This window comes from Eimeria mitis, genomic scaffold, assembly GCF_000499745.2.
Source record: "Eimeria mitis Houghton genomic scaffold, Emh_scaff83, whole genome shotgun sequence".
Taxonomy (NCBI): Eukaryota; Apicomplexa; class Conoidasida; order Eucoccidiorida; family Eimeriidae; genus Eimeria; species Eimeria mitis.
In genome coordinates this window covers 22,217-34,136 of record NW_013576101.1, presented here as the reverse complement: position 1 = coordinate 34,136, position 11,920 = coordinate 22,217, and the positions used below count along the sequence as shown (strand labels likewise).

General features: G+C 52.6%; 1 protein-coding gene across 1 annotated transcript; it reads left to right on the top strand.

Annotated features, from left to right (window-relative positions):
- Positions 1-3,157: 3,157 nt before the first annotated feature.
- On the top strand, positions 3,158-11,011 carry EMH_0069460 (uncharacterized protein; the record flags this gene model as incomplete). Its single annotated transcript, XM_013502103.1, has 11 exons — positions 3,158-5,149; positions 5,384-5,467; positions 5,663-6,155; positions 6,429-6,897; positions 7,082-7,539; positions 7,662-7,756; positions 8,039-8,242; positions 8,472-9,606; positions 9,832-9,873; positions 10,055-10,537; positions 10,686-11,011. 11 exons carry the CDS (start codon positions 3,158-3,160, stop codon positions 11,009-11,011), a joined length of 5,781 nt encoding a protein of 1,926 aa, XP_013357557.1.
- Between the last annotated feature and the right edge of the window lie 909 nt (positions 11,012-11,920).

The window sequence follows — 11,920 nt, the reverse complement described above, 5'->3', positions numbered from 1 at the left end:
AGTCGGTTCGCCATGGCCGCCTGTGTGCAGTAGACAGGTCTGAGAAGAAAACAACCCAAATGCGTACTTCATATTCACGAGGGTTCATGATTTAGACAATTTCCTCTAACCAAAATAAATGAACGAACGCTACGCGGTGAGCACTTCGCGGGGCGAGCATAAAAATTAAGGCAATTAAAAACCTGCGCTAGGTCAAGTGTGGAGTGTAAACTAGTTGCATGGAGAGGCTTTTTCATAGGCAACGCATGGGATGGACTCCTGTCTTCCCCCTTGCATAACCAGGTGATCTATGATGGGGCTCACGACCCTATACCTGTTGTGGCCCTGCGCAGCTATAGCCAGCCAAGGCATACTCATTGGTACCATCAGAACAGAGAAATGCTAGGACGCCTAGTGGAAATAGTGTTCCAAAGACTAGCTGCAGTCCTCGTTTCACGCCTGCAACGTTTGCCGATGTTGAAGTTCCTAGACTCATGATGTTCATGTTTCATGCACGCATGTTACAAGAAACCATCATTCTGGAAGTGCCATCGTTGCCTGTAGCGGCTTCCCTTGCAGGCATCGCACACCAAAACGCATCTCTTAGACGGACGGAAGGTGTTCGCGCCAGGCCGTTGCATTTACCCGGCTACTAACGTACTCTTCACATTACAGTCGATCACAGAGTTACACGAGCCTTAATAATCCTCTAAACGCAGCGATGCTCCTACGTCATCATGAAGCACTGGTATGATTCCAATTCACTTGCTTGTGGCTTAGGGAGTTGGTTGCATAATCTCTGAAGAGCAGTCGTGTCGCCATTTGCTAACGCTTCCACTGTCTGGCAGTCCTTCTGTCCTTCTTTTGGTTTATTGACTAGACTTTGCAAGCCGAATGGTCCGCCAGAAAAGGATGGCCAGTGTGAGTGCCGCCGAATTCGTGCCATTACCTAAACCTCTACATACAGATATCCACTAGAGGCGACAGCGGAGTAACCAGTTGCTCGGCTACACCGCGGTGGCGCTTAGTGGATGTCCATATCTCTCCTTTATGTCAACAGATTTAATTTAAAGCTCTTTTGCTTTGCAGTTGATGTTTTCTGTCCCGACGACTCTGCGGGCAACAGGGACCCCCGCAACGTAGAGACAGTGAAGCATGAGGCAGCAACTGCGGTCCAGGGGATAACGTAGCCCCAGATAAACCGCTTGGTGGACGCATTACAGGCGCGTGCACTGATCTAGAGGCGAGGTATGGCTCGAGAAGCTTTCGCGAAATACTCAGGCGCGCACCTTGGGCTAGACGACACCAGCCGTCTTGCCTTTCTTCATATGAGCAGGATCCGCGGGCTCACCTAGCCTCTGCGGAGTTCCCTGTACGAACTATCTCACTCCACATATTGATTTGAGCCCTTCTGCGCTTTACGTGAAATTCTACGGGTGTACAAATTGTCTGTTTTCTGCTATCGGGAGCTTCGTTCAACGTGCGATGCCGTTAATTCCCAGGATATTTTCTTCTCGTTATAAAAACCTGGATATATGCAGCTACATGTAGACAAGTCATACCTGTCGATGCAATGCTCAGAAGGGAGATACAGGGTGGCGTTTCTATGATGTTATGCAGCTCACTGGTGCCCGAAAGGTAGAATACCTGCAAGTGTTTGCTGGTTCGTGTAATGGGTTGGACGTAATGATGTTTCTAAGAAAGGTATTTATTGATAAAACGTTCCTGTTACAGCTTAATAGTCTGTTATTTAACTTTGGTGGGACCTATAAGTTACAGAAGCACGGAAGATGTAGGCCGCGGTTGTTACCGGTCGCGCAGCAGCCGAGAGCTGGTTAGGTGTACACTCCGCACTTCAGCTTGTAATTGCTGTTATCTCATCTCGTTCACCTGCAGGTTTTCGGTATTTTGTTTGTAGCTGCACTGGGCTCGTATGTTTTATTGTAGTAGCGCGGAGTTGAATGCAGGCCCGCCGTACAGAAGGCAATGCAGTCACTATTGTAGAGGAGCGTGATAATCCAAGCATGCCTACAAAAGGCCCATATCAAAGACCTACATCTTTATTTCATTTTCTGCCTAGAGAAGCTGCCATGTATATAGAGGGGCAAAGAGTGTGCTTAGCCAAAGTAAACTAGTACAGTACGGTTGTTGAAATACATACCTACAGAATATGCCTAACTATCCGCCGACTCCCGAAGTGTAGACGAACGCCATATGTACACTTGATTTGTTTAATTCTGCCACGTTTCTTATATCCCTTCTATATTATAGGGCGCTGGGGTGGGGTGGGGCCCAATGCCTCGCCCGTGGGCCAAGGGTGCCAGGGTCACCTCTCCATCAGCGTGGTTTATGTGCAGCTGTCGAGCGTACTAGTACATGCCTCTAAAAACCTCCTTTCCTTTGAGTGCCTTTGGGGCTTTCTTCTCGTTCGAAAAATAAAAAAACCGTCTTCGTTGTGCTACAGCGGGAGAGGCGGGTGGGCCGGACCTCTCGAAGGAGCTGGTAGCAGGCCTCACACTGGTAATGTGCAGCTGACCCATTTGTGGTTCTCCGCCCAGCGTATCGAAGCCTAAGGAGCCCATACCAACCTCCCTAACCACAGATAGGAGCACATCACTCTGTAAGGGCCCCTTCACCCGTTGCCGGCTCGCCAGGCCCTTCAGGCCTGCAGCTTCTTTACCCTCGTTGCGCTTGTTTTGCCTCACTTCACTCCAGTTCTAAAGGTCAGCCCTTCTGAGAAATGGGCACAGCTGCTGCCTTACTGAGCAAGTGCACAGGAGCTACTCCTGAAGCCTCACAACCCAAGGGCTGCAGCCTCAGCACAATCCGTTGGAATTTGCATTGCACAGCTCCCCAAGTGGGTTTTTCCCGGTTGCTGTGTGAACCGTTCTGCCATACACCTTCTAGGCCATAGGCCCTGCAGGCTAAACACACATCAGGGTCCCCCACGGCAACAATTCTGCGTGAGAACCTGGAAGTTAGGGGAGGAAAGGCGGAGGGGACCCGTCGCAGGAATGCAAGCAGACGACACTAGAGGAAACACTTGAGGCTACGACCCATCCTCCTGTCAAACCCATGGTACGGCTGCTGATACATTTGCTGCATACGCGACAGCAGCAAGCTTCTGGGACGTAGAAACCACGGGCGCTTCAAGCAGTGCACTGAGAGGCATAACGCAATGGGGAACCCACAGCCGCAGCAGCAACAACAGTTGCAGCAGCAACAACAAGAGCAGAGACAAGGACTGCTAACGCCAACACAAGAGGAGGTCGACCCGCCGCAACGCCTCCAAAGCCCTAGAAGCAATCCTATGGGGCCCCCTGGCGGAGATACCACGGCACAGGTGGAGGGCTCTCGGGGCCTTCCTGCAGACCCTCCTGCTCAATGCCAACTTAATGCTGGAGCATTGGCCCTCTTTGCTCCTTCTATCCGCACACCGCCACCCCGGCGGCATTCCGCCAACTTGAAAGGGGACTGGAGGGGCCCTCCCCCTCCTGAGCTGTCTGGACATACCCCGTCAACGTCATCGAGGACCAGGCATGCAGGGGATCGCCGAAGTAAAGGCCCCCCACTAATGTCTGAACAGCCAAATCAGCTCGCAGACACAGCAACCCAGTCTTTTCACCAGGGCGCTTCCCGCAAGGCCACTAGGGGACCGCAAGGTGAACCTACTCGCCTGCTGCAGCAGCAGCGAGAGCGCAACCAAGTGCAAACGCATCGGCATGAGGGACAGGCAGTGGACCGTCTTCACACAGGCAGTACGACCTCTATAGGGGAAAGGGGAGCTTCTGGAAACCCCAGCACATCTGTGCCCTCGATTGTCACCTCACCGCCAGACAGTTTTGTCGGGACTCCAGCACCATCTGTACCCCAGCTGCCAGACCAAGCCTCCCCGCCCGCTACAGCTGTTGAGCAACTGCAGCAACCGTCCAACGCAAACCTTGGCGAGGTTGCTGCAGCTGCGCCTCATCACTGTGGTGCATTTAGAGAGGCAGAAACAGAGCTTCTCTCGAACCCCTTGCCGAGGCCCTCTGAAGATAAGCGCCAGGGACAGCAGCAGCAGAAAGGTCCGCGGGGCCCGTCTGGAAGGACCCGCAGGGGCAGGAAGAGAAGGGAATGTGGCGCTGGGAGAGAGCTGTCGGGTCGAAGGCCTGCTTCAGGAGACCCCGTCGGGCCATCTGAACCCATAAGTCAAACTGCATTCACTATCCTGGGGCCTGGTGATGATGAATGTTGTGGTGGCCTGTCGTACTGCGGAGTCCCTCCTAAGCCACTCCATGCAGCGCACATCCTCGAGCTCTCACCGCTGCTGCTGGCTAAAGTGCTGCAGCTGCTACCGGTGGGATCAGCAGCAGCATTCGGTTCCACCTGTTGGAGAGCTCGCCGTGTGCTTCTATCTTACTCATGCATTGTATCTCTTTCGGCGCGAAACGTCTCATCTCTTCTGTCGTTGCCTCCGGCTGCACTGAAAAGGCAACTTCCATTCCTCTCAGGTCTTAAAAGTCTCGAAATAGAGCTCACTTCAGCGGTCTCTCCACCATTATTTCTAGGTGCTGCTGCAGCAGCGGCAGCTGCTGCCGCTGCTGCCGCAGCAGGAAGTCTGCTCAGACCTACAGATGCTGGATACGAACAAGCGGGAATGAATAGCAACACCTGGAATGAGCAAGCCCACACTCCTAGAGGGACGCGGGCGGAGAGAAGACAGCAGCAGCAGCGCGCCGCTAGTAGCAGCCGACAGCAACAGGCAGGTCAACAGGAAGGAGGGAACGAAGCCCAGAGGGACGCAACCGGTGCAAGGCTTGCTGCAATGCCTGCACTATCTCGTCTGTCGTGGGCATACGGTCTCGTGCAAGGAAGGGCGCTTGAGCTCCTGCGCGTACAGCCGGCCTTCTGTGGAGCAGCATCTGCTGCTGGGGAGGCGCAGCCTGCAGCTGGACAGCCGTCTCCACCGTCACCCTGGACAACCTACACTGCAGCAAACGCGTCACCGCTGCTCAGCTCGCTGTGTCACCTGAAATCCCTCTCCGCGAAGCTCAAGCTTTCACCCACCGGGACCCAGGGGGACGCTCAAGCCTCTACTGAGTTGCTGCTCCTCTTGCAGATGCTGCTGCACAGGAACGCCCACTCTCTTGTTTCAGTAAAAATCGCAGTCGACCTCTCAGCTTCCTCAGTGCGTCTACCATAGCTGGCCGTAGTGTAGAGCAGAGATGCAATACAAGTAGTGCTCCTTGAGCGTAGCCGCCGACGATTCTCGGGCTTCTGCTGCATCACGTCCCTCAGTAGCACATCTCTTGAGAGTGCAGAGTGCTAGGCAGCTGGGCAGCAAGGGAGGCCTCAAGCGCCTAGTGGTATGTTGTAGAGCTCACTGCTTAAAGTCTATTCTTTACGGAGTATGGGTATGCAGCCCACTTGGCGCCACGTCCCCCCCTTGTTGCTCCCGCCTTCTCTGCCCCTTCTAAAGTCTCTGTATATAGACTTTCCTTTCCAAGTAAGGCAACAGCGAAGTGGTGCCCTGGTATCTCCCTCTGTTCTACCATGGGAGAGACTCAGTTCGGGATATCACACGCAGCTGCATGCATATCCCTGCGTAATAACAAATTATGGACCTCCGTGGGAATAGGCGGCTGCCCATATCAGCGTTTCCTTGACCCCTGGTGCCACTGCACTTCCGGTTTCTCTGCAGGTGACGTCAAACCTGTCGATTTCTCTCGGATTCTCAACCCTTTCTATCCACTCTGCCCAGAGGCTGATGCTAATGAAAACGGGTACACTTTGGCGGGAGCCTACCAGTCCTGAAGGATCTGTATGTCCTTGTTGCTCAAGAAAGCCGTCTGGAGACAGCGAGCCTGCAGAGTCTTCTGTGGCTGACAGTGCCCACTACGGTGCCTCAAGCGAGAATAGCTGTGCACTTCTCGAGGTCGAAGAGGCAACGCTTGAGCGCCTCAAGGAACAGCTCGGGAAGCCAGCCCCAGCTGCTCAAGCTGGAGGTATGGGGGGAGGCAATGATGCTTCAGCAACAAGAAACACTGGGAACCCACATTGTGTCCAACCTGAAGTTGTCGCGTTTCTACTTCTGAGCGATAATAGCGTGGCAGCTTTTCACTCTGACGGGTGTCTCTGCATAATTCGCGGCAAGGAAAAGCCCGCAACAGGCCCGTCAAGAATTTTCTGTGGAAGTGAGCAGGCACCAGTCAACCTTGCGAGCTCAGGGTCAAACGTGCCACGCTGTGCTCGATTGCATTTCGATACCAATGCCATTTGTTCTCATGAGACTTTTTTTCACATCATATTTACTAGTGACTTCGCATTTTCTACGCCTGTATACGACAGCGCAGCTGTATATTGGCATCCGATAACCCGCGGCTGCTACCCAGCCTTAATCTGTGCAATGTACGTGTCTCAGAAGTGTGCCGAATGCAGCTTTAGTTCATGTGCGTTTGCTGTAATAGGTGGCGGCCCACTGCCGCTGACAGGCCAGGCGGTCGCCCTTCTAAGGAGAAGGGCCATCCTCTTGAGTGAGCTGTCGGCCGTGGCCGGAAATCCCTTCCTCTACAGGATGAACTCTAGTGCTGTAAATATACCTCACGGTGATTCTGCCCCTAACGCGCCTCTTGCCCAGCTGAACTTCACATCTACGGAACAGCAGCAGCTGCTGCAGCAGCAGCAACCGTCGCAAGCTCAACAGCCGCAGAGAACCCCAGAATCACTTCCGATCGTTCCAGCTGCCCGTGGTTCAAGGCATACACACAACATCAGCGGGCAGGAGCAAAATCCGCAACACGAGAAGGCGACACAGGAGCTGTTAGTCCGAGCCCTGCAGCATCTCCTTGAAGTTGGAGCAGAAAGTCTGCAGCTCTTAGACGTCGACGGAGAAGTTCGCCACTTCTCAGTGTTGCATGAACAACTCAATTTTAAATGGTAAGAGTGAAACTCGAACACGCAGTGACGAGAAAGTGAAGATTACCTAAATGGTAGAGCAACCCGCCAGTTGCAGCATACAGCAAGTTTTTTTCTATGCAGTACATCCAAGGGCTTAAGGATGTCTTCTCCGGCACATATGACCCTTACACTTGCCCAGATTGCAGCTTGTATCTGCCTTCAGCCTGCGTCGGCTATCCCTTGGGTGGACGATTACACCAGAGCTGCAGCAGCTTCTATTTTTATTCAGCAGCAAGAAGCTGCGGTCTTTGCAAAAGCTGAACTTCAATGGTCCCGCCCAAATCCATCCGGAAGCATATATACACATTAACCGTTTCAGCAGCCCCACCAGCAGCAGCAGCTGCAATGCCTGGGGCGAGCCATGTGCGGCTCCTCTTGATGAAGCAACTCTAAGGCGTAGTGCAGGGCTCAATAACTATGGGCTGGGCCAAATTCATCTCCAGCTCTACGCTCTTCTCAACTGCGGAGCATGCAGCGTCTCACAAATAGACTACGCACGCCAGCAGTTGCTTCAGCAACAGTTGCAGATGCTAGGCAACTACAAAAAGAACAGAAGCATCGTGAAAGATATCAAAAGTCAAAGCGATCCGCTGTGCCTCGAGATGGAGTATGAAACTCTGAGTAAGGCAGGACGATCTGTTGCCGCGTGTTGTGTTCGCCATTTGGGTTGGTGTGGCAGTACGAGCTCTTGCTTGCTACTTTATTACTGCCATGAATATATGAGCTGGCCCTGCTTGTGAAAGGTCCAGCTGAATCCAACTTGCTTCTCCTCCTTTTGACTGCAGCAGCACCGACTGACGGGTCGAAAGAAGAGGAAACTTCCACAGATCGAAGCCAGGTGAACAATCAGCATAGGCCTCAGGGATCACACAGCCAGTTACAAAATTGTGGGCACAGTTTCTTTCCATTTTATCTGGGCACGCACATGCATCTATAGGATGCAAGCGCTCATTTGCAGCCAGGAACTGCAGCGGGAGAATCTAGCTTGCCAGCCAGCAGCTATGCGCAGAAGCGTCTCCAAGGAGAGCTGCTGTGAAAACACACAGCAGGAGCAACCTGCTTTTCCATGGGGTATACACCTAAAGCAAACCCCTCGATTTGTTCCCCTTCTCTGCATCAGGACCTAGAAAATGAGAGCTTCTTGAGCTCAGAGATGTCGCCTCAGGCGAGCTGCAAGGAACGCCAAGGAACGCAAAAGCAGCCCGTAGACTCCTGCAGCAGCGTCACTGCGGAGTTCAATCGGATGTTGCTTCAGGAAGACTCAACGGGGCTGAACAAGCCTGAAACAACAAGCGGGAGCTCTTGCCGTCATCGAGTTCAACAAGTGGGGCTTCTTTAGGTTTTAGTCTGTATTCGGTAGCGTTTACGATTTAGGGTTGCCGGATCTTCCAGCAGTTTGTTAATGCAACATTCTAACCGGTTTCCTCAGAGGGAATAGAAGCATCGAATCAGTGACTTGGTTTCTGCTAGAAATCCCTAGGCGCGGTGTTTCCTTTGGTCACGGTTGAAAGTGTGGCAATTTTGTTTCGCTGTGAATTGGTGGATGAGTGCAGGCAGGGTCCTGGCTGTGGCGTGCCATTCCGTCCTCCTTGCGTGGTCTAGCGGGATCTCGAGGATGCTTCAGCGAGGCCGCTCCTTCATCGCCTCAAGCAGAGGTTCCAGATGCTACTCAAAGTGGGGAGAGAGTAGAAGCACAGCTTTCCTCACAGTGTGGGCGACCAGGAGACAGTGCCTCCTCTCCTGCTGGCCAGAAATACCCTCTTGAAAACCCCTCCCATGGCGCTGTGACGGGCGTAATTCATCAGCAAGACGAGCACGGCCTTCCCTCCCGCAGACGGAGACCCTCGGCAACCGCAGAAGGAAACCGAGATTCCGCTGGCACAGAAAGAACAGCAGCAATAGTTCCATCTGGGGGCCCCCGCCCAAAGAGGCGGCGGCTTGTGGAGGTGCCACTGGGTGGGCCAAGAGGCGCAGCCAAAACAAAGGTCGACGCTCTTAGGAGGCACCTTGCTGCGTTTGCTCGAGAGCATCTGCCGCTGCTAGGTGACCTCGTGTGCCCACATCTGGAGGCTCTTGGTTCTCCCACAGGGGCCTCTAAACAGCCTCAGGATAAAACAACCCCCCCTTTAGAGTACATCTCGAAGGGTTCATCCGAAACGCAGTTGAGCGTAAGACGCGCAGAGCTGCAGGTTTTGAAAGGCGTTACCTCCTTCTTGTTGGATGCGGCGGGAGAATACCTCGGGCCTTTGCTGGGGGAGCCTGAGAGCAGCATCGGCACCAACAGCAGTGATAGCAACGACAACAGCAAGGACGCCAGCAAAGGCAACAATGTTTCCCTTGAGCGAGCCTCTGCCCGTCCATGCCCGTTGCCTGGTCGTTGCTTCAATCAGGCATCCAGAAGTTCCACTTCTGGTGCTGTGGCGGCAACGCACCCTACCCACCCACTACAGCCGTTGATTCGCGAATTCCAGCGGCAGCAAGAGGAAGACGATGAACTGTCTTTGTTACGTCTGCTACAACATTCTCCTTCTCCCCGCACCAGCTGGTCCCACGGTGTTTTCTTCAAGTATGCCTATGTTGACCTTGACTTCGAGTGTCTTGCCACATTTCGCATCTGCCTTTGTCATCACCCTCTATTCATCTTTTACAAAGAGCACGAGAAAGGGCTGCATGTGCTGCACGTTGACGGTGAGTCAAGAGCTGTTTGGGGCATGCGTGCTCCAAAGCTCATTCGTAGGGATTTCTAGCAATGACTTCGCATGTAGTTACTTCAATGAATTTCCGCCGTTCCACTGTTGAGTTCAAATTGTTCGATCTTCGGGTAGCTCCTCAGGAACGTGAAAAACGTTTCCGTCGCAGCAGCTGCTGCACTTACCAGTTTCCGCCTGGCTCTTGACGTTCGTGCCGGTGCAGGGGTGTTCAACGCTGGAGCGGATAGTGCCCAAGAGAAGACCGGTTAGCACTCCTCTTTCATTTTGGAAGCACTCATATGGCTTCTCGAAGCACTGCACTGCTTATTGTTCTACTGACCTAAAATACGCAGTATCGTGCATGTTGAAATCGTTGTGACCCGAGTTTTGTTGTTCCACTTGTACCCCCTCACAGCTGCTCCGCTCGTATTGCCGTGCCTGTGCAGAGCTGTGGAGAGAGCGCCTTTCCTACAATTACGTGTGCGACCCTGCGGTCCCTTTCGATCAACAGCCGCAGCAACTACAGCAACAGCAGCAGCAACAGCAGCAACAGCAGCAACAGCAGCAACAGCAGCAACAGCAGCAACAGCAAGAAGAGGGACACCCGCAGCCCCAGCAAGATAGTCTGGAGACAACTGAAACTGCCAACATAGGCCGGCCGATTTCATCGCGGAGTTCTCGCAGGGGTGGAAATAGTTCAGACGTCAGAGACGGAAACCGGTCGGATAGACCGCCCCGTATTCAGCTCCCTCCAGGATCAATAGCTGGATCCAGGGACCCACTCTTACCGACACCCCCAACACCTCGAGAGGGTGACATAAGGCTCTGCTCTGCAAAGGCAAGCATCTGCCGTACGCAGCTCTTGCCCAAACGAGTAGAGGAGGAGACGCCGTCTACGTTGCTACCGCATGTGGGGCCTCAAATGACCGGTAACTATATAATTCCCAATCTGACGGCACGAGCGTCTACTCGTTCATCTCTAGCTGATGTTTGCCCTTTTACTTGCTCCTTTATTTAACTTCTGCTTCGTACTGTTCAATGANTTTCAACCCGATGATGGTAATTTTGATCGTGCAGGATATGATCTATTTTGCCTGGAGATGTGGTCGGTCTTGTCCCTGTGTCGCGATCAAGTGTGCCCTCCCACCCTTGCGCAGTACTTGGCGGCCCTTAGACGACTTTGGGCCGAGACGCTTACACAACAGCAACGGGATATCTACAACAACATTATAACTCCCAAATACATTGCCCGGCGTCTAAAAGCTCCTGACCTTACATTTGAAGCTCTTCCACCGTGGTGGCAACAGCAGCAGCAAACCCAAAGCCGCAGACGGCCTAAGGGTGCAGGTGGTGCCTCGCCTAGTATAGGAGATCCACCTGCTAGCTCTCCAGAAGGTCTTTAGGAGGCATCGTCCTTCTGCTTCTCTTATACATCTATCGCATTAACATACTCCGAGGCGCAATGGCTGTTTATCAATAGGCCGTTGCGTTAGGAGCTTTAAACATCGGACCTGAACATTTTGCTCCCCTACCTCTTAACTTCAGGTGCCACATTTGATGCTTCTGATGGCCTAACACGTAGCTGACGTCGCATATCCGTGTTAGGGAAGCAGCCGTTGTTTTCTGGGAGATGAAGATTAGCCGCAGATATTGCTTCGCCACTAACTTCCATTTTATGGTAGTATCAAGGTAGTATAAGAACAAATGCTCTTACATTGCAAACGTATAGCAAGTAATGTAAATTTTAGGCAAGCATGCAGAAACGTTCTTCAAAGGTAATTTTGCGGACATAATCAGGGAACTAAACGGGAGAAGAGTGAATCGAAGTTCGTTCAAATTTGGTAGTGTCGGGACTGTTCACACTATGAGGGTTGGTTACCAAGCTGTAAAGGTGACGCTGATCGTTTACTTGTAGTGCTCAGCCAGTATGGGCCCTGTCATATTACTTCTCCCGGTACTGCACTCATATGGTAGTAGTATTCAACTGGGAGTGTTTGTATATTCGAACGATGCATAGCCGTAGCTGTCCAGCTATCCAAGGCACGAATACTGCAGATTTCGCGCCTCCCCTAATGGCCCTAAAGGCCACTAAGCGACACCTTATGAAACGCACTTTGTTTTTATTTGCCTAAGAGCGACTACTCTGCGCTTTGGTGGCAGCCTGGCATTACCTTCATTATGCATTAGCTGCGAATGGGCTTCACGAGACCCGCTTTAGTGTGCTCCTTCGCATTATCTACATAGCCATTGGTTATCAGCCCAAGCAAAACTGGAAACATTCCCCATTTCAACAGGACAGAAGCTTTCGGTTC